The 24,669-nt window shown below is 39.4% G+C and overlaps 2 protein-coding genes across 6 annotated transcripts in view; one reads left to right on the forward strand and one right to left on the reverse strand.

The window, feature by feature from the left end:
• The window catches only part of GSN (gelsolin), a 29,580-nt gene extending 24,979 nt beyond the window's left edge, over positions 1 to 4,601 (forward strand). For all 4 annotated transcript variants that reach the window (XM_026094373.2, XM_026094375.2, XM_064523897.1 and 1 more), the window contains 5 exons: positions 1,642 to 1,816; positions 2,128 to 2,252; positions 2,677 to 2,754; positions 3,488 to 3,548; positions 4,218 to 4,601. In XM_026094373.2, the coding sequence (XP_025950158.1) occupies positions 1,642 to 1,816; positions 2,128 to 2,252; positions 2,677 to 2,754; positions 3,488 to 3,548; positions 4,218 to 4,387 (609 nt within the window). In that variant the 3' untranslated portion in view covers positions 4,388 to 4,601. The remainder of the gene's footprint in view (positions 1 to 1,641; positions 1,817 to 2,127; positions 2,253 to 2,676; positions 2,755 to 3,487; positions 3,549 to 4,217) is intronic.
• Positions 4,602 to 5,153: 552 nt separating this feature from the next.
• On the reverse strand, positions 5,154 to 22,302 carry STOM (stomatin). Of its 2 annotated transcripts, none has more exons than XM_064523903.1 (7): positions 22,075 to 22,302; positions 14,952 to 15,055; positions 14,045 to 14,117; positions 13,149 to 13,231; positions 9,486 to 9,689; positions 8,850 to 8,984; positions 5,154 to 6,925 (listed from the first exon to the last, which is right to left on the reverse strand). In XM_064523903.1, the coding sequence occupies exons 1-7, from the start codon at positions 22,133 to 22,135 to the stop codon at positions 6,731 to 6,733; spliced, it is 855 nt and encodes a 284-aa protein (XP_064379973.1). In that variant the 5' UTR covers positions 22,136 to 22,302; the 3' UTR covers positions 5,154 to 6,730. The 2 variants fall into 2 exon arrangements, with proteins under 2 accessions (XP_064379973.1, XP_064379974.1); XM_064523904.1 differs by lacking the exon at positions 22,075 to 22,302 and adding an exon at positions 21,639 to 21,758.
• Between the last annotated feature and the right edge of the window lie 2,367 nt (positions 22,303 to 24,669).

Below are 24,669 nucleotides of genomic sequence, written 5' to 3' on the forward strand. Positions count from 1 at the left end.
TTGTATGCATAGGTGGGGGTAGGAACATGATCCCTTTGAGTAGGACAAAGGCCAAATTCTACTTTCTGATGTAAACTGAAACACACTTTGAAATCTTTATAAACTGTTAAGAGCTTCGCCTTTTCCCATGGATAAGTAGTGGTAACCACTATGTTTTCATTGGTTTATTCTTGTCACCTTGATTATATTTAAGCCCTTTTCTCTTAAGTCCCTAATAGATGTTGTGCCCTGCACTTTCAGACACTGTTGAAACCAATCAAGATCCGCTGTGGAACTTTGGGACCTGTTCTAAGTGTGTGTGACAACACTGTTATGGAAGGTTAGGCTCGCCGGCCACCATAACAGGGTCCGACCCTAGGTTCCTGCTGAAAAGTTTGGAGCCAAATCAAAGCGAATTGGATAAATAAATTTTAATGATGTGCGTGCAGTAATTACAGCTCGAGCTGGGTTCCTGCGAAGAGGGACCCCGAACAAAGAAATTCCTGTGCAATTATAACTTTTCAATCTAAGTTCTCCACCCCTCAAGTGGTAGTTTGGACCAATAGTAATATTTAGGTCTGGGGTCTCCTGCTCCTTATTGGGTCTCATCGTTGTCCCTAGGCAGGCTGTTTCTTTCCTTATCTTTACTGTGGCGGTTTCTGCTGGCAGATGTGCCTTTGTTCCTTGTTGGGTCCCCCCCCGGCCGTTGTCTCTCAAGGTCCTGACGAAGAGGTGGTAATTCCAGACCACAACAATTAACACTGCCCCAGCAGTGAGAGGAGGCTTTGTCCATCAAGGTCCTGAGGCCCTGCACAGGCCTTATTTCCAAGTTTTGACATCCTCCCTTTTGGAGTGTGAGACACAGGAACACAAACTGCTTGTAACTCACTTATCTTTGCAGCTTGAACCAGCTCTGGGGCCCTTTCTTACTGACCTAGGTGAAAGTTCCTTATGTTATCTGAGTGCGGCCTAAGGCTTCAGCAAATTTAGCTACTTATGCTAAGCAGGTTTTATATAAGTTGTGCTAAGCGGCTACCTCTAGACAGTTTCAGTTCAATATTCTTTAACAAACACTAGTACCAGAGAAAGATAGGAAGTGCTAAATACCTTATGTGCAAACAGAACTTTTGCCCTGTGTCTTAAAAAAAAAAATAAACAAAAACACATAGTAACAAAAAATCGATAAAGAAATCCTGGTCAAGAGCGATAGGCGAGGCAAGGAGCACTGTTTTATGTCTTCACTAACTGCTTAATTTTCTAGCTTCATGATGGCATGTCTTTGCTGATGTAGGGGAAATTACGTCAATTAGTGATTTATCAGCCTCAGTGCCAGGGATATTGCTCTGCAAAGGTTTCCCCAGCAAGTTCTTAAATCTCCTGTTGTAACCATTAAGATCTGGCAAAATGACAGCTCCAAGTATTCTCACCATGTGTCACATGTACGTGCAGATTAGAGGAACACACATTTATTTACTTTTCTCATATGATTAGTCCTAGCTCATTACTCAGACAAATATACAATATCTCTTGTAATCTTACATGCTTGCACTGAATATCTTGTTTGAAATTTATTCAACAACAGGTACTGATTATTATTTTGAAATAATGAGCTCCGTTTAGAAGATGGTTACACCTGACACAGGCAATGTTCTTTCTTTTCAGCTGGATCCTGCTGCCAGTGAGCTGAACTCCAATGATGCCTTTGTCCTGAAAACTCCCTCTACTGCTTACCTTTGGGTTGGCCAAGGAGCCAGCAATGCTGAAAAATCAGGAGCACAAGAGCTGCTGAAGGTTCTGGGAGCTCGCCCAGTACAGATTTCTGAGGGCAGAGAGCCAGGTGAGGAAAGCACACCTGAGTTTGAGATTATTTTTATATAGCTGCACTTTATCAGTGATTGTTTTATGCATATTTTATCTCCCAGCACAAGGAAATGTGGACATAGGCACAGAACAGCTCCTCCAAGCTATCTTCATTGTGCTTAACATCACACTCATGTTTATAGGCCCTCTATACTTTCTAACTTAAGACCGAGAACTGCATGACACAGACCATTCTGCTGTGTGGAGCCTTTGGGTCCTATCCAAGCCATACTGCTACTTTGGATTCCATGTATAGTTGGATCATGGGTATCTTGTTCTCTTTTGCAGATAATTTCTGGGCAGCTTTGGGTGGAAAAACTGCTTACCGCACCTCTCCCCGGCTGAAGGACAAGAAGATGGATGCTCACCCCCCTCGTCTTTTTGCATGCTCCAACAAGAGTGGGCGCTTCACTGTGAGTGTCTAGGAAGTTAATTAATTCACCATCCATCTGACAAGGCTGGGAGAAACTCAGTCCCCGTCTGCTCCCGAGTCAACCGGTGGGCAGTTACACCTTCTGTTGCAGTGTTTCCTCTAGAAGGAAAGCATCAGCACCATTTTTTATAGAGAGAGCAGCTTGCTCTATAGCACTGTTAGCAGCACAGCTTTCTGCAACATCAAGCTGGTCCTTCCTTCATTAACAACTAGCATTCAAACTCCTCTAATTTTGACTCAGGTATCTTTCAAGTAAGAAGAGGCAGCATTAAACGTCTTGTGCACGAGTGAAAGACTAATGAGATTCACAGAAGGTGATACTAGAACCTGTGTGAACTGCATTTCCCCTGCTGAGGTAAAATAGTGCTTGGAGTATGTGCTCATCTTTTAACCTTGTTTTCCAGATTGAAGAAGTTCCTGGAGATCTGATTCAGGATGACCTTGCTACAGATGATGTTATGATCCTTGACACATGGGACCAGGTATGTCACACTTGCCTAATGAAGAGAGAAGCAAGGAATAAGCAAAAGTTGGCTCTAGAAACACAAATTACAATAGCTAGAAGAGTTACTGCACCTTAGCATCCTTTCATCTTCAGGCCTGAGAACAAATCACCTCACTAACAACACTGAAGAGAACTTGCAACCAGCATTTGAGAAAAGAGCTGGTGTCCTGTCGCTTCTTTTGGTTAGCTTATAGGCTGAAGAAAACAGACTTTTATGTATTATATGTACTCTCCATGTCTGTAAACTTCTTAACAACAGCATCCTTGTCTTGTCCTGTCCTGTCTGCAGACAATTGACAACTGTTGTTAGGATTCAATAGTTTAAGATAATGACACATCTTCTATTACTGAAAACAGAGGGCTTATTTTCTTCTTAGTGGCTGTACATAATCAACCAAAAGGCAACTTACAGAGATGAATTTTGTATCCATTCTATGTAAAAATGATGTTCAAAGATCAGCTAGTTCTTCCTAATATTAAGCTAGTACATAATTTGTTCATATATCTATAATTTAATGCAGATAAACTGCAGTCAAAAAGCTTGTTAGCTACCATTAGCTCTAGTCACTGAATTCAATTGTAAGCTGATCAATAATTCAGGCACACCTGAACAAGTAATCTAGTTTCGTATCATACTTGTCTTTGCTTACTTACGCTTTCTTTCATATAGAAATTGTTGCTGAAACAATTCATATGACTTTTATCTATAGGTCTTTGTATGGATTGGAAAGGATGCCCAGGAAGAGGAAAAGACTGAGGCCTTGAAATCTGGTAAGGCCATCACGTTTTCCTCTCTGAAATAAACCTTTTTTCTTTTCCTAACATCTGATCATAAGGCAGGCAATTTCATACACTGAGAAACATATCTTAATCACAGTGTAAAATTAAATGTTGTGATCTGCCAAAGAGATGAAGTATGTCTAGAAAGGAGGATCCCTAGGATCAGCAGAAAGAGATGCAGTTGTCAGACACGCTGTGCTCAACTCTGAACAGTGACAATTGATAAAGCACGCTTGTGTGTGTAAGCAGCTAGAGATTGCCACTGCCTCCTTACATCAGTGTGTGTTGCAGGGGGCAGGGGGAGAGGGGACAGATCCTGGAAAGTTAAATCCCCGATAAGAATTAAGTGATCACTTTGCATCTGACCATATATGAAGGCATTTTACTGCTCAAATTATAACATTCATTAGAAATACTTTCATGTCGTTTGCATGTGAAAAGAACATTTTATAGTTTTAATGTAAGATTTCTAGCTACCAGCACCAGTCTTTAAATAGATGTAGATAAAACCATAGAATGAAAGTTTTTTTTTTTCTTTCTTAAAAGGAATGATCTGAAACTGTATCTCTTGCATGCATTTAGCTGTAATTAAGTGCTTTTCAGCTGTTGCTTCATAAGAATTGTTCTCAAGGGGATTTCCTTCTCCTTGTATGTTTACAGCTAAACGGTACATTGAGACTGATCCTGCCAGCCGAGATAAGAGAACTCCAGTCACACTCGTTAAGCAAGGCTTTGAGCCTCCCACCTTCTCCGGCTGGTTCCTGGGCTGGGATGATGACTACTGGTCTGTTGATCCTCTACAGCGAGCAATGGCAGATGTGGATGTCTAAGTAAAAAGAGAGTTGTTTTTTGGATTTTTTTTTTTTTTAATAGAGCAAGTCTAGTGCCTTCAAGAGCTACTTCCTCCTGCAGGATGCACGTTAACAAGGCAGTGATTTTAATAGCCAATTAGCTGTGCAATAATTACCAAAAACAATCATGACCAGTCATACTGCCCCCTCCTTGCTTTGATTATATTTAATACAATAAAGCTTGTATGGAATATGTGGAGACTAAATATGTTGGGTTTTGTTACTAGGAGGAAAGGTTAAACAGAAGCTATAGATCCAGAATTTAAATTTCTTGAAACAAATACATCTTAAAAAAACCTGTACCTTCTTTGTGCTATTTCTTGAAAATGTACTTTCTAGCAAATGTTCACAGAAAGGATACTTCTGGTTTTTAGGTTCTGTTTTTGCTTTTTTCCAACCTCAAAATTCTCAGAAGCATTTGAGACCCCTGATAAATTAATACTGTTCTAGTTCTTCAGCAAGTCAGTCAATAGTAAAGAGCATGTTTTTTTTTTTTAATTCAAGATGAGAACAAAAAGTGTACCACTTGTCAACAAGAACTCACAGGGGTGGCTATGCTACAACAGCAGCAGTGGGAGTTAGAGTCTCTTCCCAGCGGATTAACGTCAAGCTGTTACTTTGTTTCCCATTGCAAGTGAGTGAATACAGAAACGCTAGTTATTACATCTTGGTTAGCTGTATTTCTTCCCCTTTAAAAAAAAAATCTGAGCTTATATTAACTAAAATACTGACACACACATGCAGATTAGTGTATTGCTTTTATGATGCAGAAGAAAATAAAATCAATTCACAGCACACAGGCAAACAAGAAGCAGCAACAATCAGCTCAAGCTCTTACAGTGTTCAGGCATCTCTTTTCTAAATCTGGGGTCAGTTTGCTGCTTTTAATCAAGATACATTTAAACAGACCTTGTGGTTACCAAAAATAACAGCTGTAAATACAGAACTGATCAGGGCAGAAAGGTGATTAAAAACAAGATACAAACTTTATGGTGGCCAGTGTGAAAAGAAGGACACTTAATCACCTATCTTGTTTTTTTGTTTTCATTCTCATCTCCCACTCAATGCTGGTAGCCTTCCCTCAATGTGGACTCTGATTCTTATCTCACTTTAATCTGTAATTTTGTCTGTTAAACAGATGCAAAGTATGACAACAGTTTAACAAATATGCACATTAAGACTACGGAAAGTGAAAAATTATCTGTCTTTGGTAAAACCGAAGTATAAATCCCTAGCATCACAACCAATAATGCAGGTCTGCTGAGCAGCAGCATCAACAGGTAAATAATTACCAGTCTGTTCGAATAGATAATAAACAGTACCACATCTTCTGTTAACCACCCCTCCAACTAATTTCAGGTATTTCTTATTTGCCAGTTTTTAGACTCTGATAGAGAACTTCAACTGTAGTCTTTCCAGCATGAGTAAAATTAAGAAAGGAAACCTATTTACAAGAGTCATTACTCTGGTCCCTTTTTCTCTTTTTTAGAAAAATGTTTTTAGAAGAACAGATGTACAAGTAAAGGCATACCCAGAGATTTTTCAGTGCTTTAAAGAGGCACAAATCTATATGGACAAACCACCATGACAACAGGATAGCACATCAGTGACTACAAGCATATTGTATCCATAACTACAGCGTGCCCATGCCATCCCTGTGCTTCAGAACAGAGGTGAAAAGTTACATTTCGGTAACTTTGGCTAACAACTATTTCTTGTAAATGGGAAACCATTTTAGGAAGCTGTGAGCCCGATTTTCAGAAGTAGCTAGTACCCACTCCTCCATCAACTTTTGTTATTTTTTGTAATGTGAGCTAAAAGGACCAATCCGTATGACAAGGATCAGAAGACTCCATCTCATATAGCTGCAATCAAAGAGAACATATTTGGGGCTGTTCCCCTTCCCTTAGAGGGCCACAGGTCCTTTTATTAAAAGAAATACTTCTCTCGAAGTATGCATGGCTTTTGAAAGTAACCTCTTCCCAAATGTTGGATCATCTCCTCATCCTCCACCCAAGTGGTTGTATATAGTATTTGAGAATAGGAGGTTACAGATTATAGGTTTGTCATCCAGGACAGCATGAACACATTACGATCACAATCTGCTTGTATTAATTCCAATAGATTTTGAATTTTAAATATTTTGCTTGTCCATATTAACAAACATTAGATACAAGTTTCCTCATCGTACACTCAATAGAACAAAAAAGGTATCTCAGAAAATCCATTTACGCTAACAATGCCTTAAGCGTTAATGCACAGACAATTCAGTTTCGCAGACATTCTCTGCCGCAGGGGGGAACAAACTTCTTTCCAACGTAGCTAGCGATTTACACCTATAATGCCCTGCAGCATATCTATGGGCAATGGAAAGACGATGGTGGAGTTCTTTTCTGCAGCAATGGTGGTCAAGGTCTGCAAATAACGAAGCTGAAGAGCAGCAGGCGACTCTGTAATAACCATGGATGCCTCTTTCAGGGCCCTGGAAGCATTCATTTCACCCTCAGCTGCAATTACCTGTGAAACAAAATGAATGAAATAGAAGATATCTGGCACAATGGTAAACTATTTCTCTGATGCCTTCAGTCTTAAGTCATAAACCAAAAATATCACTCATTATTTTGATCAAGTGACTTCCCTTTACTGTATCCTATCACTGGTTCTGCCTTTTCTCTCACTCAGATATAAGCTACTTCTATTTACTTTCAAGGCCCTGTATACATATTTTTCCTCACAGTCAGTATCAGGATGCCAGTTTACAAAAGCTGGCATCATAATTCACTTACTGCATTTTCAAGACTCATTCACTCTATTTTCAAAAAACTGCTTTTGTGATTGCTCCAACACTGCCTCTCGCAAACAGAGGGTAGTCCCCATATATACCTGCAAATACTTTTTACTCAAAGCTATGCTACTTTTTTTTTTTTTTTGTCTCTAGGAAGAGCTTAAAACACAAGTGAATGGTGTATTTCTTACTGGGAAATCCCTTTTTATTCCCTTACTCTTAAGTTATGAGCTCATTAGAGCAGGGACAGATTTGCGGTCATTAATTTCTTTCATATGTAGGGCCTTTCCATGTTAGGACAACACAAATAGTTTCATGGGTATCTATGAAGTAAGCCTATTTTAACAGGTAGTATTGTACTGGTATCGGTAAGGCAAGTGCCACATTCCCCTACAGAGTTCTATTGCAAGGGCTTAGTATTCTTTTAACCAGCATGATAAATTATAAAAACAAAATCATAAAATAATTAAGCTTCAAAAAAGACACAGAAGTTTGTATTTGGAGCATTAACATAGGCTTAAAGACCTTTTCCTAGGTGCACCACCAAGTTCATAATCGGTATTCCCTCAGTCTAATGAAATTCAGTTTAGTACTTATATTGTTTTTCTATGAAAATATAGAACAAATTTATGATTAAAACCTAAAATGTTAAAGTTAGTGAAACTCATAATTAAGTGGAAGACATAAAAATCAGTCTCATATATATGTATATATACATATATATAAAAAAAAAAATCACACACATGTTTGTATGTGATTATGTACATCATAAAATCAAATGCAATTTTCATGGCATTAAATGAGGTATAATAAACCTCCCTTTGCGAAAACAAATTTTTAATATTTACAATGCAAGTTCCATTTTTCTGCAGACAGAAACGTTAAAATAGATCATTAATAGCTACCAGAAATCCTAATTTATCAGCTAAGTCTACCAAAAAACCAGAATCTTTAGGGTTTTTTTTGCACAACTAGTATTTTGACAGAAGCTATAGCTGCATCTGTGGAGTTCAACATAAGCTTTCAAGATAGGATTAACAAACCACCAGAGGAAACAGATTCCAGGGCATAAAACACCTTAAGTGAGAAAGCTACCTTGCTAGTCGTAGAAAATACAGCTCTAATTATTCCTGAGGATTTTTATCCTCACTCTTGAGTATTTAGCATCACCCTATCCCACCTTGGAAGAGAAAAACAGTATCATGACTAAACTGGCCCTTGGTCAGCTGAAGGGTGATGAAACCAAGTATTAGCACTGTTTTACTTCTCAGATGCAGAAACAGAAAACAAGGTACTTACCTAAAATCAGGTCAAATCAGAAGAAAAGCTGGAAATAGTTTAGCTCCTAATTCACTGCAGGCTCCAGCTAATAATCTCAAAATTATTCTGTTTATGATTTGCTCTTGGAACAGGGTAAAAATTCAGGAGTCAAAATTTCTTAAGGAAACCCTAACTGTGTGATCCAAAATAAAAGAGTGCAAGTACCCAGACACAAATCCATGAAAATCTTGTCCTGCATTCCTATTGACCACAACCCAATCTGGCTGAGAATCTTTATCCTTGATACCACCACGGGAAATTACTCATGAAGGGGGCGGGGAGGGAAAGAAAAAAAAAAAAAAAAAACACCCATCCCCCACATGTTGAAGTTATTACCTTAGCTCTTGCCTCCCGGGCAGCTTCTGCTTCTGCAGCCATTGCTCTCTGCAGCTGGACAGGTAATTTCACATCCTTGATCTCCACACGTTCCACCTTAATGCCCCAGTCATCTGTTGCCTCATCAAGCGTGGCCTATTTAAGGCAGGACAGTTAAGTTAAACCATTCGCCTAGCTGCAAACAAATGTCCAAATTTGAAGAAGGACTAAACAAGTGAATTACCTCACAATTCTTGGATTTTTCTACGTAAAGGCTTTAGTATTTGCACTATGCTTTTATAATTATCAAAGCATGACTTGTAAACTAACACTTTAAAACAAAGCTTGGTTAGAAAGGGACTCTGTGGCATCATTGCCTTCAACAGCAGAGTATTGACTTAATGATCCAGGGAAGCCTTCCTCTCCTGCATCCCTCTTCCCACTTACTTGTCTCATTGGTACATATTTGCTTTATTCACTTACGTTGATTATATAGAACATCATCTCAATAGCTCTTGATAGCTTTTTTTCCTAAAGCTCCACACCCCAACTTGTTTTAGCTTTTAAGCGATAAGCCAAGTCCTGACCTGTAAGTTACCCATGGGATTGCCGCTTAACTGATGATTCAGTGCATTGCTAAGGTAAGATTCCTGATACCTGCATGCTGTGTGCAATTTCTTCACGATCGGAGAGAATCTGAGAAAGGTTTTTGGTCCCCAGAACGTTCCTCAGAGTAGTCTGTGCTAGTAGGCGAGTGGCGGAATCAGCGTTTGTTATGTTTGCTACAGCAAGGGTGGCATTCTGGACTCTGTAATAAACCACTCCATCTACATTAACTGTCACAGAGTCCTTGGTCAAGATCTAAAAAGCAATGAGGAAAACATATAATAATTGAGCAGAATAATTATTGAATCTAATGACAGTGACATGCTTATCTTACTGGACACAGTCCTAATTTTACCAGGGTAAAGCAACTGAAAAAGTCTTGAAAAAGAATACATATTATACATTTGTGTATATACATATGTACAGTCCTTCCAGTATAGCTCTGTCAAAGTAGGACTAAATATAGGATTATAACACTTCTCATTGCAAAATAAATTCCATTAGCATTGCCATAATATGTTATATATAACTCACTTCACAGAAGGATTTGCCATTCATGCAAGTGACAAAAGAAAAAAAAATTCAGAAATACTTCACACCAAAATACACATGGTCTTCTGTCTGGGAAACTTTGCTAGTTTCATAATAATAGGTTACTGTATCATAACCAAGTAGCAAAAAAATATAGCCTATTTCAGTGAGGCTTCCAATAACAGATATCTAAGAGGCAAGCTAACTGTATAGGAATTTGAGAAGCATGCATAATTAAGGACCAAGCTCCAAGAACGTTAATAAAAACTGAAAGGACTAACGCTCCAAAAATTATTTTGTTTAAATGCAGAGATATGGGACCATTCCATTCAAAATGGGCTAAATCACACTCCCTAGCTAAAAATGCATAGTAGAAACATTGAAGAAAGGCTCATCTGATGTTTTCTACAGAGAAAGAAGGCTAATAATATGAATACCACTGCAAATACAGGACACCTGAGATTCTCACTTCCATTTAACTTCAGTCACAAGACTACTGATGACGTAAGGATGTGTCTGTCTGGGTGTGTCAGTTTATAAAACAAGAGCAAAACACGCAACCCATTTAAAAAGCAGGTGAGGAAAAAGGAAGTGTATTTCAGCTGCACTTTCCAAGAAATGCCACAAATGGGACTTTCCCATACTGCAGATGCCAACGTCACTGGAGGCAGTTCTCAGTTGCTATTTATTCTGTAACATGGGAATGATCAGTGCCAGAGACTACCACAGCAATGGCTGTGCAAGTTGCTTTTAAGAACTGCAAAAACTTTATAAAAGGAATCTTGCTATATAATGCTGTCCTGCAGAGATTTCTGCTCAGTTCCCAGCTTGTGACTAATTAATGCCCTGAAATACTGAAGTCTGGCAAGCACTTTCCCAATTTCAGAAGAACAGTGCTTGTAGGTACAGAATAAAAACATTTAATCCTTTCTTATTACTACAGGATATTACAGTCAGAAGCTTACTACAATCCACAGATAATTATATCCTGTGCGACACAGCAACCCAAATAGAGCAAGAAGCACCCAGCTGCATGAATCCATTTATAAAGACAACATCTTAACTTGCCGATTTACTTTCATCACACTTCTTTGAAAGATTAGGATTAGAAGAAAGTCCAACTTGCTACTGAGATGCACTCTTTCCTCACTGACCGACTGAAGAGGTTTTGTGTTTTTCTACTGTTTTACATGCCAATAAAAAACAACATAAAACTATAACTGCTCATATAGCAATCTAGCTAGCATCCTCACAAAAGCCCTTTTGCTGCCTTGAGCCTCAACTGCTTATATAACTTTTAAATATTTCCAGAGGTGTGAAGTATACCACTGTTCAAGTTAAGAGCCTTAATACTGTACATCTTCAGATATGGAAAAGCATGAAATGGCATTACTTAAAAAGTCAACTAAACTAATAACAAGCTTTAGTTGTAATAAAAGATTAGAAAAAAAAAAAAAACTGATAGCACCAAGAACACTTCTCCTTGAAGTATAGAGAAAGAGAGACCACGCACATGATATTCTAGAAAAGACTGGAAGGTTTCACTGAAGTACAGCTTAGCTACTTACAAAATTGGTTTTGCCAGCCAAAGGTCTGGTGTAGTTCAGCTGCCTGGGTAGCAGCCTTACTTATGCATTTAATTAGAAATATCTCTGTTATGATCTAGAAGCTTATTGTCCTTCTTCGAGGTACTTCTGATTTAAATGTCACTATATGCTATTAATTTAATATATGGTGATTTCTTAGACAAGTTGCACAGGAAATCCAACTTGTGAACAACGTCAGGGCTAGATTCAAGGGATTTACTGAGTTAACTCTTGTATGTTAGGCAGAAGATGCGCTTGCAAAGATGAAGACATATTCGTGAAGGTTTAGAGGCAAAGTGACTGAAGAAAGAGGGTACACTAGAGAGAAGCTATCACTAATATTTTTAACTTAACTTAAAACAACAACAACAACAACAAAAAACCCAAAATATGCCATATGACCATGGGAAGAGGCGTCCTAATCCCATGTCAGAAGATTTTGCGAAGATGATATTTGGCAAGACAGAGGGATGTGAGCTACTTGACCTTCAAGACTTACTTGCTTTGTGCTTCCCCAATCTATTAGTTTTAATGGGCTTTTCACAATAGTGTAAGGTAGAAATCATGTTGTACAAATAAAAATGTATTTTTGATTTTACCTATTGAAAAACAAACAAACCTAAACCCATAAGCATAATTTAATCAAGTCAGAAGAAAAACTGTAGAACTGATGGGTTCACTAATGGTACACCAGCAGCTGCAATCACATTATGTCTGCCAGTGATTAAGTTTCTACCAATTACCCTTTAGACTATACTATGACAGTTACCATTTGTCTAAATCTGCAACTAATGATGAGCCATAAACTGACTGGCAAATATGACAGGAAACAGATGTGCCAGACAGGTTGTATCAAGCAGCTTTGTCTTTTTGCACCAGATACATGGGGGATAGGGTTATAGTCATCAACACACAATTGTTCAAGAACTTATTTTTTAGAGGCTGTTTGGTTTTTATTCTTTTATTATCTGTTGACTCGGCATCATTGAATTAAACTAGCTTAAGGCTGTTTGAAATTCTGCTAAAAAATGAGTTTCCAAGAAAAACTGACTAGAAATGTTGGTAATCCTTTTTTGTACTTCTTTAGGACCTTCAAACTCTAAGACAGAGGACGTTAGATGGAGTACACCTTCATAATGTTCCTGTGCATAGCAGGACACAGAAGCGTGTACACTAAACCCATGTAAACTGTAAGACAGTGAGTGGGCCATTAATATGAGTTTCTGTTAATAGCATTTGGTAATAATTTCATCCCATTATTTTAGCTAGTTTATATATCTAGATAAATTGACATAAAAAAGATCACTGCTGCTTTTCCAGATTTCACAGAAGCAATGACAGAATCAAGCATGAAGTCCAGCAGTCTTGATTCCAAATCACTCCCATTCCAACTATTAGACAGTATGAAATTATCTTATTTGTTCCTTAAAGGACAGCATAATTTGTTTTCTTTCAGGGATCTTGTCTTATACAAATAGAAAGCAAGAAGTCTACATGAAAACTACATGCTACCCAATCCTGAGAGGGGGAAAGGAAGGAGAACATACAAAAAATTCTGCACACGCTATAGAAGATACAAAGGCAAGTGCAGACTTACCTCTTGGGGTGGAATATCAAAAGAGATGGTCCTCATATCCACTTTGATGAAGCTGTCGGTGCAGGGCAGGACAAAGAACAAACCTGTACATGAAATCCATCCAACAGGGTGTGACAATGGGTCATTAAGATAAACAAAACTTGCTACTGAGGTAAGCTTAAATCCAACCACTGTAGCTGTATAGGTCTCTCTGCCGTAAGCTCAGCAGCATGTTTCTTAATGGCTTTCACACAGGGATAAGATTTTTAAAAGTGTGTTGCTGAGAAAGTGTTTTATTCAGATCTAATTTATTTAGGGAGCTATAATATTTGAGGAGAAAACAACTCTGTTACAGTTAATTTTGAAAATCAGCTCCCACATAGTAACTTGAGGGGCCTAATTCTGGCAGGCAGAACTATCAAATTCTTTTTCTTCTGGTGTATCGCTGTATTTCTTCAACATTACAGCAATGTGAAAACATTCCAAAATCTTAAGGAAAATGATGGAAGAATTTACTGCCCCTTTCAGTCACTTTGTGCAGCAGGAACATTCTTTTGGACCTCATCAGAATTTCCTATATACAAAGGCAAGTTTTCAAAACTATCAAACAATGGCTTCTATTTCTTTTGAAGAACAGTGAGACTTTCAAACCACTTGGGCTTTAACTGAAATACTAAGCTTCTTTTTAAAAATGGCACATTTGATGTCATTATTTTTCCTTCCACATTCTACACTTTTGATTTGGGTAAGACTCACAGATAATTAGCTTATCATCTTCTCCGTTTTTTAAGTAACAGTATCTTCTTACTGAGATTTACAAAATTCTTAAGAAATCCATTCACTAGTCTAAATACAATGTCTTTACACAGCTAGTCACTTAATTAGAACAAATATTAAGAATGCTGTACAGGACCTACCTGGTCCCTTTGCTCCTCCTTTTAAGATGCGTCCAAGTCTGAAGATGATGGCTCGCTCATATTCCTTTATAATCTGTAATAAAAGTCAGATATCGTGCAGGGGTGTTCATAAGCCCAGAAGCCATATTATAGATTCCAAACTACCTATATAATAGTCTAAAAAGTCTCAAGTCTCATATGTAACATGCATTACATTTCATTTCTACATTGAATGCTTTTGAGAATTTTAGCTTAAACTCTATTGTGAAAAGCAAACAACAAAAGGAACAGTAATGAGAATTTTCCCAAAGGAATATTCTTCAGACTGAGGCACCATCTATCAAGAGCAGAAGCAGCTCTTGGCAGGACTGAACACTAAAAACAGCCATCAGGAATGTCCTGGCAACAAGATGACAGACTGCAGTGAATGTGATCCAGTAGAGATTTTCCAGCTCTAATTCTGATGGATTATATTAGCTGAAACAAAGCAGGAGTTATTTCCTCCATTCTGGAAACTGGAAAATATCAAGCTCAAGGCAATTACAGATGACATATTCTTCTAAGAATCTCACACACACACACACACACACACACACACACACACACACACACTTATATTATATACCTTATGTTTCCCCCCTCCCAAGATTCATTCCTCCAAGATTAATAACTAGTTCTTGCAGTTATTCTCATCTTCCAAACTATTTTACATACTAATAAAAATTGTGTAGCAGTAAAGATGCCAGTGTAAACATCATTATGACTAAAATGTTGGGGATTGCTATATACTGTTTGCTACAGTCCAAGAAAGAACAGAGTTAGATTCACTTGTGTTTAAAAAAATAAATAAGATAGTGAACAGTAATAACAACTAAGAAGCATCCTGCCCTGTTTAAAGTTTTAATGCACCTTGCCAGCAAGCAATTACCTTTATGCACATCCAGATTGATACAGGAAACGTAATAACAGTGAAAAAAAGTGAAACAATCACGAGGATCCATCCACACAAACCAAGACCAGTATCAGAGTTATCTGGAAGAGAAAAGCAGAAATTAAGATTTTAAAACCAAGCATGCCTGTTAGAAAAGGCAACTACATCGGTATATTTAAGCTGAATATCCCTTGAAATAAGTCAGTGTTAGGGCTACTACTCTGGCCAAACTCACTAGATTAGGTCAGAAGTCAAATTACAAGCCAAATTCTGCTTTCATTTTCACTGAAGTCTCTAGAAGTTGCTGAAGGTAGAATGTGGTCCAAATAATATTCACACAGAACTGAAGTATGTTCTTTTATAGCCACACCTGTAGCTAACAGGTTTAAGACTCTCAAATACCATCTTTTCCCCAATTTTCCCTAGCAAAATGATCAATAAGCAATAGTAGAAATCCTGTTCTTTCTAAACACACTGTATAAAGAAGTCAGAGCAACATTCACTAAATAATTGGCAAGATGGAAATACTCTATGGCTTATCAAACTCTAGTGATAGCACACAAAATTTCATTTCTGTTCCAACTGTCACAGAAACACATCTGAGAAAAATCACCATTCCCAATTCTGCTTTATCTAGGAAGTAAGGTAAGATGCAGCACAAGATTAGCTGGCCACAAAAATAAGGCCTCTATAATAAGAACTCTATAATAATAATTTCTTGGAATGCTTAGTAGCAAACGATAGTTTTCTGTCATTAAATGATATTTCTTACCTATACCAACTGAAGATATTTCTAGAAGCAACAAAACCCAAGAGCTAGTGGTTTCAAATACTACAGAGCTAAAAAAAGCAGAGTACCATGAGAAAATATGGACATGCCATCGAGCATTCATAAAGCAAAAGGAAGTTTCTTATCCTGCCAGCTAAGACTCCCAGCAAGCTGCCAAGAGCCCATTGTCAAGCATGGAGATCCCAGGCTGAAACAGCACTCACAATTATCACATTCCTACTAGGGAGATTAGAACAGTGATATCGAAACCCATCTTTCCTCACTTCATTCCCCCCCCCCCCCCCAAAAAAAAAGGCTCAAATGCAAAGCTTAGGAAAACACAATTTTCACATTTAGATGAAAGAATGTCTCATTATGATCCCACTTCCTGATTTTGCTGAACTGCAAATACAGTCATTATCTTAACTTGATCGACATCACAAATACTTAAAGGACAGGAGCCTTATTATCCAGTGAACTGTGTTCAGTAACTTCTTTAAAATAGAAATTGCATTAAAGATTCTACAAGTTTCAGTTCAGCTTTACCTGGAACTACATAATGGACTGTGCTCCACATTCACTAGACATTTATAATTCATTTACTATTTGCACAACAATATAGGCCAAAACAAGTCTCCGAGTCTCCACCCTAACAATCATTGTAAGTAGATCCTCTTTTATAATAGAGCAAAATCTCAATTTTGAAAAATATCCAGTGATTTTAACAGCTCCAGAAACATGAGGGAGCATTCTGGGGGGCTGGGCACCCACAACTAAATTCAGCAAGAGCATATATACCTTGGATAAAGAGGGAGGCAAGAGGTGAGTCACTAGATATTGCAAACCTTGAAAGCAAGTAATAGTATATACTTTGCAAATTTCCATCCAGAATGTTTGACTAAAGTAATAAAAGTCAGCAAAAGGACTAGGAACGAATATTCGAACTTCCAGTCCTCTTTCCACACAGGGTGAGCCTCAGAGGGCCCAGCCTTTCAAGTAAGGCTGAATATGGAGATAGAGGGGAATAGTAAGTTTTGACTCGCACAGTATCTTGAACTTCATAAAGTTACTCAAGACTTCCGAAGGCAGTTGGCCATCTTTTCCGTAATTTGTATCCTTCACTGTAATAACCCTCAAGGATGTGTCATATCATAGCATTTTAAAGTGTCTCTGTGGAAAGTTAACTCAGCATATTGCCCCATATAGTTATTGCTATATAATGGAAACACCAAATAGCCAGGTCTTCTGTGAAAGTCAAGGAAATGTAATACAGAACCTATACATTTCAGTACTAAGCAACTGCCAGCATTAAGCAACACCTACAAACTCACTACTGAAGGGAACACATTCTTTTTGTTTTGCAAGAAGATATTAGTTCACCGAATATCATAGAAAGTATTCACAATCCACACAGATAAGGAAGAAAAGCCTCCTTCTCTTTCACTAACTTTTGTAAAACTAAAGGAGTTTAAGATCTACTCTACAATTTAATGTCAAGGCTTCAATACTGCCAATTTCTCTGCTCTTAGTAGAGCTATAGCATTAAAAATATATATTATTTACACATTCAATTCCCTGATGAACATGAAGGTGGAAGTTAAAACTCAAATAACATAAATTGTCAAAATTTCAAATAAACGCACACTTTATTTAGCAACAATAACTCTCCCATTAAACAGTATAACTCACAGTACAAGAAATGTTAGAGATGCTCTCTCATAAAAACACATACGGAATACAAAAAACATGCTTGAACTATATGAAATGAGCTTTTTTATTACTGCAAATTTTGAACACCTCTTTTATGGCATTTCAGTAACTTCTATGACAACTGGCCATTCTTGTCAGACCTCTTGGTCAGGTTCATCAATACTGGACCCTAAATAACAGCTAGTTCAACAGCACAGCAGCGAGACTCGCAAACAAATGCAAAGACAGTGCAGGTATAATACACAGCCTCCACTGCACCTCTTGTGGATTATACACATCCCTGTCCACTTAGTGTTTACACAGCACTTAAGTGCTGGCTACTGTAGACCTCCTCTCAGCTCTCTTTCACCCCTCACATTGTGCACCTTTTAGTAGAGGAAAACCGTAGTATCTTTGGTTTTGACAGATCATGTCAAAGAACAGCTCTAAGAGATATTCCTTTCATTAAACCCCCAAAAAACAGACTTGCGGCATATTTTATGATCCAGAGGCAAAGCATGAACAAAAAGGCCCGCCTTTAATTTCTTGCCTGTTTCTGTAGTATTCATAATTAGCACAAGAGAGCTAGAATAAAAATAAGGAGAACTGCTTTTGTACTGGAGACTCCAGAGAGCTGTGCTTTGCTTCTCCCTCAGTCAGACTCTGTGTGACATTTTTGATAATCAAACTCAAAAAGAGGAAATGCAATTTACTCCTCTCAAGCAAAAAAAAAAAAAAAACAAAAAAAAAGCAAAACCTCATTCATACAACAGATGCATGATCATTAGCAATAATTGCTGACATATATTTAAATATTAATATACTGTAATGTATGCAGCTGCTGAAAAAAACAATGAGAAAAGACATAAGACAATGGCTTCAGAAAGACACCATCAAAAACACAGATGATGTTACAAATATGCAGATTGCACTGCATTTTCACCATTCCTATTGCTGTTGAAGCTGTTCCCGATTTTAGAGGCACCGCAACTTTCAGAGACAGGGTCTCAGAAATGTAATAATGAAAGCAAAAAACAAATCAATGATTGCATTACAGCAGTTACTATTAATCATAGAACTGTTATTTATCATAGAAAACATATATACTAAGAAATAACATCCTTTAATGAGAGTCAGCTCCATTCTAACTATTTATCTCAGTCCTGAAAAGATGCTCAAAGCTCCATGTACCTCAGAACGAGCTCAGCTCCACCTTCTCCAACCGTCCCACTAGAATTTTCTCGTAGGTTAAAAAGACAAAAACAAAACCCATACACACCGCACACAGCTTGACCTTAGAGCAGGCTGCTGGTAAGCAAATCAGGGTAACCAAATCAAAAACTCAAAAATGCAAAAATTCTTGAGCAACTTCAAGCTTTCTGCACAGTACTACAATCACTTCTTCAGCATTGCTGCTTAAGTTGTCATGTCTCCTGTAATATTTTGAAATTTATGTATTTTTAAAAGAAAATTTCACCAGTATTTCCTAGTTTATTTCCTTCCTTTTTAGCAAACAAAGTTTGTTTCATTACAAGATGGATCTCCTATGCTTAACTGCTCCAAAAACTCAGTCATCCTCTGCGGCATCATGACTGCCGTACGCACAATAGGGATGGCAGTACAACACGACTTTGGACCACTTGACATTAACAGGCAAAAAGGATCCCTTCAGATCTGGAGATCCAGTGCTCAAAAAAAATGTCTAACTACTAGAATACAAAGAATGGAAAAACACTCCACTCCCTAGAACTCATCTAGTTTAAGTCAACTCAGTTACAAAATAAGGGTACAGATTTACCCAGCACTACCATGTTGACATTCAAAGTTCCAGAAATGGTAATTTGTTTTAGATTTACATACAATGTTTAGTTTTCCTTAAGAGGCTTTAAGGCTTTGAGTTTATTTTAAAAAGAATTCAGGGAACTGCAAAATATGATGTCATTCAGCTATGACCTAGGCCTCTGAAAACTGGCAAGAATTGTTTCTAGTCTCAAGCAATTCACAGCTTTCATCTTTTCTCTTAGAAGCAACATTGGGTTTAGGATTGACTGAGCAGATGTATGCATAATAACTGGCTGTCAGAATAGTATGCTAAAGGCAGCATATGTGGAATGAAATCAAATTTTTTCCATAACACAGTGAGAGATTTTAAATTAAAAAACAAAACCAAAAACTGATTCTGAATTTGAAAATGTGCATTTGAAGTAGCCACACCAACAAAGGAAGATGAGTAATAAAAGAAAAAACCCACATCCTAAAAAGAAATCAAAATTACTTGAATATAAATAGTATCAGTATTCCAATACTTTATTAGAATAAATACAAATGCTTAATAACTCCTTAGCTGTTTAGCTGTCAGGGACAGCTAAGTTTTCAAAGCAGCTATTAACATAATTACGCCTTGCAACCCCTCTGTAAAGTAAGCTGTGGTAGCAACATCTCCATGCTGCAGATGGTGATGCGGCACCAACAGCAGAAAGTCCATTTTTTAACTCGTAGTAACTCTGGCTTCTCAACTTCAGTTATCTCTAGCTTGATTTTCTAAAGTGCTAAACACTGCCCTATACTCCAAAGCTTAAATTCATCCACTCCCCACTTTTCTCACTCTCTAGCAATGTTCTTGCTCTTTATTATTAACACATTCACAACTGACACCGGGAACTTAATCAGAGAAATTTCATTTGTGGAGAGTCTGCAATAAGTTCTGTCTTTAAGAAATAAACCACAAGGAGAGAGAACATTAAAAACACTCTAATTGAATTAGCTTTGGACATCTTTAAGGCTGACTGGAACAGCTGCTGTTACTTTAGCAAGAAATTATCACTTGGCTCGTTCAACAACACTAACAATTTATAATAAACACCTAGTGCTGGGGGCTGAGATAAAACTGCAGGTTATCTTATTACCGCTTTAGGTGTGGCATACTCTTCACTCACAATTTGTTTTTTCTAGGCTAGATTAAACAATCTGAACAAATACTTCACTGTCAACAGCAAAAATGTGCTTCTCCTAAGTACTGCAGTGGGAAAGACCCTTCCTCCACCACCATGCACAACCCACCAGATCTAAAACAAAACACGTATGGGAGATCAGACTGGACTGCACGCAAGGCTGACAGTAGCAAGGAGAAGTTTCCACTTTCATGCTACTAACTCCAATCCAGGACAGTTAGAAAATGATGCAATTATATGACAGTTATTCAACTGTTTGCTAACTAGTGCAGAACGCTACTTTTGATGAGAACTCAAGGTTTCTTCAGAGTATCTCAAAACATTTCGCGCAGGAGATGTCCAAAGTTATTATGTCTGATTAATCAAATTATTATGTCTAATGCCCGTTTAGGGTGTAGATGCTTCATTATGATGAAAATAATTGCCAAGCAGCTTTAGCTGCCAAAACAACACAAATCACACAATAACTACAGAAAAAGCAAGATGAGTAGCATGTAAATTGAAAAGCTTGCAGAGTCACAGACAAGAAGGTTAGGATCAGTGACCGCTGCTGGATATTAATAACTAACATACTTATAGAATGAAATGTAGATCCTTTCCAAGGATACCGGAACTAAGCATGTGCCATTAGGAATGGGGCCCAAACAGATCTACTGATATTTATACAACTCAGATTAACCTTTGTAGATAAAGCAATCTTACGTACACATTTCCTTCTCCAGTTGCAACTGACAAAATGCAAAATAAGTCACTGCTTTTCCGTAATGTTTCTGAACATCACATGTTTAACAAAAAAGCTGCAGCTTCAAGTGATGACTGAAGCTGAAACTGTTAGTTACATTATTTTAGCGCACTTCTGCAAATCTTCTCGACTGACACTTTCACAGCTATTAACCAAAAAGCCAACGAACACTAGACTAACTTCTGCCTAGTGTAAGGACTGCTACATATCCAAGAAGTAAAAGCTGTATCCAAGAAGTAAAAGCTAACTACGGCCTCACTGCCCACCTTGAGAAAATACAGTAATATAATCTTTTCCTCCAGTCACACCTATGTAACATTGTGCTCAAGTCAAGGGCGCTAATGGTGTAAACAATCAGTCCTCAAACTCTTTCTGTTCTTGTTTACAGACACTGCTCCTCCGGGGTTACTTCTGTTGGCTCTTAATTGTTTGTTTGGCTCTGCATCACAGCGATCCATCCAAGTCACTGCACAGGGGAGAACAAACCAAACACAGAGAAAAATCCCAAAGTTACACAACCATGGAAAACTTACGGGGCTGCCGTCACGCTTCCTTTTCCTGGTAGGTTTGAAACAGGAAACTGCGGCGCTATCAGGCAGTACGAGAAAGTCGCGGGTTTCCAACCACCTGTCTGACTCGGCCCCGCTCTCCGGCGCCGGGCTCGCCGCGGGGCAGGACGCGGCCGCTCGGAAGGCGAGGCGGAACCGCCGCTCGCCCTTTCTGCGGGTTAACTTCGGGGAAGGGCCCGCAAACTTCGCCCAGCGACAAAACAAAGGAAGGGGGGGCGGAAAGCCGCCTGCCGCCGCGCCCCGACGGCCGGTGTGCGGGGCCGAGGGGCTGCCGGCCACCCCCGCAGCCCAGCCACCCCCGCGGCCCGGCGCCCTGCCCGCCTCACGGGCGGCTGCCCCGCGGGAAGGGCCGCCCCGCTCCGCGCCCTGCCGCCGCGCGGGCCGCCCGCTGCCCCCTTACCGTCGTGGCCGTTCGGCCCCCGGCGGGCCCTGGGCGCGATCCCCGCTTCTTTATCGGCCATGGCTGCTGGCGCTGTCCCCTCCGCGCGCCCGCCGCCGAGCGAGGGCTGCCACCAGCCTGCCGGACCCGCCCCGCCGGGCCTAGCCCGCCCCCGCGGCGGGGCCCCCTCGGGCGGGGTGTGCGCGGGCCCAGGGCGGCCTCGGGGCGGCCCCACGCGGCGTCGCCGTCGCGGCGCCGCCCCGCGGCGGAGGTGGGGCGCGACGCGCGCCTGCACGCGCGGCGGCCGTTGGGCCGGAGCCGTTGGAACCGTTAGAACCGTTGGCGCCCCTCTGCCCCTCCCCCCGCGCTCTCTCCGCGCACCGAGGAGCCTGAGGCGAGGGCGGCAGCGGCCCGGGCGCTGCTCTTCCTCAGCGGCGGCGAGGAAACGGCCACGGGAAGCAGGGAGGGAAGGGGATTAGCGATAGTGAGGGAAGCCGTGTTCACACGGAGAGGAAGAGGAGCAGGAGTGTGAGGAGGAAAAGGAACCAGAGGGAAAGAGAACAGAGAAAGCAAATGGGGCTGCAGACCCCTGAGGTAAGCAGGCCTCCAGTCCTGCCTTGGCTTAGGGAACAGAAAGAGGAGTTTGAGCTGCTGGCTGGCCACACATTTAGTTTACCATAAAAACGAAAGGTGGTGGTTTTTAATGGGTAAAATTTGGTGTCACATGAAAGAACGAAGAAGGAGCAGCTCTCACACCTGTGGGTTTTAAGCCACAGGCTATTGCTTTTAACAGCTCCATTTAAGGAGTGATATTCTAATGCACTCCATGTTTCTTTCTGTGATCCTGCTGAAGTATTTCTCTAAAATGGGAAGAGAATTAAAAGAATCTAACAAAAATGGTTTTGAAAAATTCACCTCAAGTTTTGGGTATTCCTGCTGTTATCTCTGACTTAATACAGGACACGGATGGAGAGTTCTCTGCGTGCATCCCATTTTGAAGATGCCACAGCTGTGGTCTCTGCTGCTTTTCTACAGGGTCCATCCTACAGAAACAAGGTGTGCAGAGAAGACGACTATTACACATGCAGTCATTACACAGCAGCTGTCAAAAAGATTGTCACATTTGAAAAAGTTCAAACATTGAGTCCAGTATTAGGCTGCATTAGGAGCTGGTAGAGAACTAGATGTTTTTTCTTTAAAACTTCTGTTCATGTATGGGATGTCGATGGTCAGAGAGGGGCACATGCAAACACACCGTTGTCACATTGCATTGCTGTACTTGATAGTGTGGAATTGCTAGCTCCTTTGTAAAATGTTTTGCAATTTATGAGTGAAAAGCTTTATTAGACTGGTAGAGTACACAGAGATTTATTGTAAGTACTCGTAATTATGTGGTTAGGCTCTTTCTTGGAAGCGGCCTCGATTTTGTTTTCCATTATGTAATTATTAAAACCTAGAGGAGCAAAGCTTTCTAGTTAGGCACCGTGATTTGTAGTTCAGAAGACGTGTGGGGATGAGCAGAGCACTGAATGCTGCAATGTAGACTTGTTTCTTGGAATCTCCAAATGATATGAACAGCGTCAGTGGAAGAGTATGGCCAAAACTTTCTCCCAATATGAATAAGATATCTAATGAATAGCCTTTCTGTTGCTGGCATGAATTCCCGTTACAACACTGTTGCTAGTCGATTTCTGACTGATTAGCGATATGACAGGCCACGAGAATGAACACAAAGATGAACACTCACAATCCATGCATGACTTTTCATAATCCATTTCTGTCCCTTATCTTTAGTTGAATGCTTGTGGACAGTTGCTATAAATGCATTTATGAGTGCTGACACCTAATGTTCTAATATTGGTAACTACTTGATTGTTTTGTTTTACTCTATTGTTTACAATTTTGTGCGACTGTAGCCATACTCTTGCAAAAGTAATCTAAACAACTTTGTAGGCTATGTCTTCCACAAAGTAGGTACAGTAGATAAACCACTACAGGCAAAGGTGGTTCCATCAGCAGCAGTTTTACTGACCTGCCAAAATTTTGTGAGTGGTGCAGTTACAAGCTAACGTGCAAGGTGGTTTAACTGAGATGGTTCTCTGAGATTCATGACGTCTCCTTCTTTTTCTCTACCCTGCAAACCATGCATAAGAAAGATGGAAGAAAATGCTAAAATGTCCAAAACTGCTGTGCATATTGCACATGGAGGGCTATGCTTTGAAATACATAAAAGGAAGAGAGAACCTTTCAGCTGTCCCAGTGAGGACTGATAAAGAGCCACTCTTATTCCTGCGTAGGCTCAAGTTGTTATCTCCACACAGTTCTCCAGTAATGTGAACCAGCTTGCATTCAACGTGATACCACATCTGAATGCGAATAGTAAATACCATGACATTATAATTAAAGTAGAAATAATGGGATTCCATGAGCTGGTGTCTCATTGTGTGAAAGGACTTCAACCCTGATCCTAAGAGACCAGATCCAAAAGTAACAACATAACCCAGTCCTTTGCCTTCTTACTTAGAAAATGAATTACTAAATGCAGTGGTGCCTTGTGAGGTGTGTGTGTGTATATATATATATGTATATATATATATATTTGTGTGTATATATATA

The sequence above is a fragment of the Dromaius novaehollandiae genome, chromosome 20 (assembly GCF_036370855.1).
Source record: "Dromaius novaehollandiae isolate bDroNov1 chromosome 20, bDroNov1.hap1, whole genome shotgun sequence".
Taxonomy (NCBI): domain Eukaryota; kingdom Metazoa; phylum Chordata; class Aves; order Casuariiformes; family Dromaiidae; genus Dromaius; species Dromaius novaehollandiae.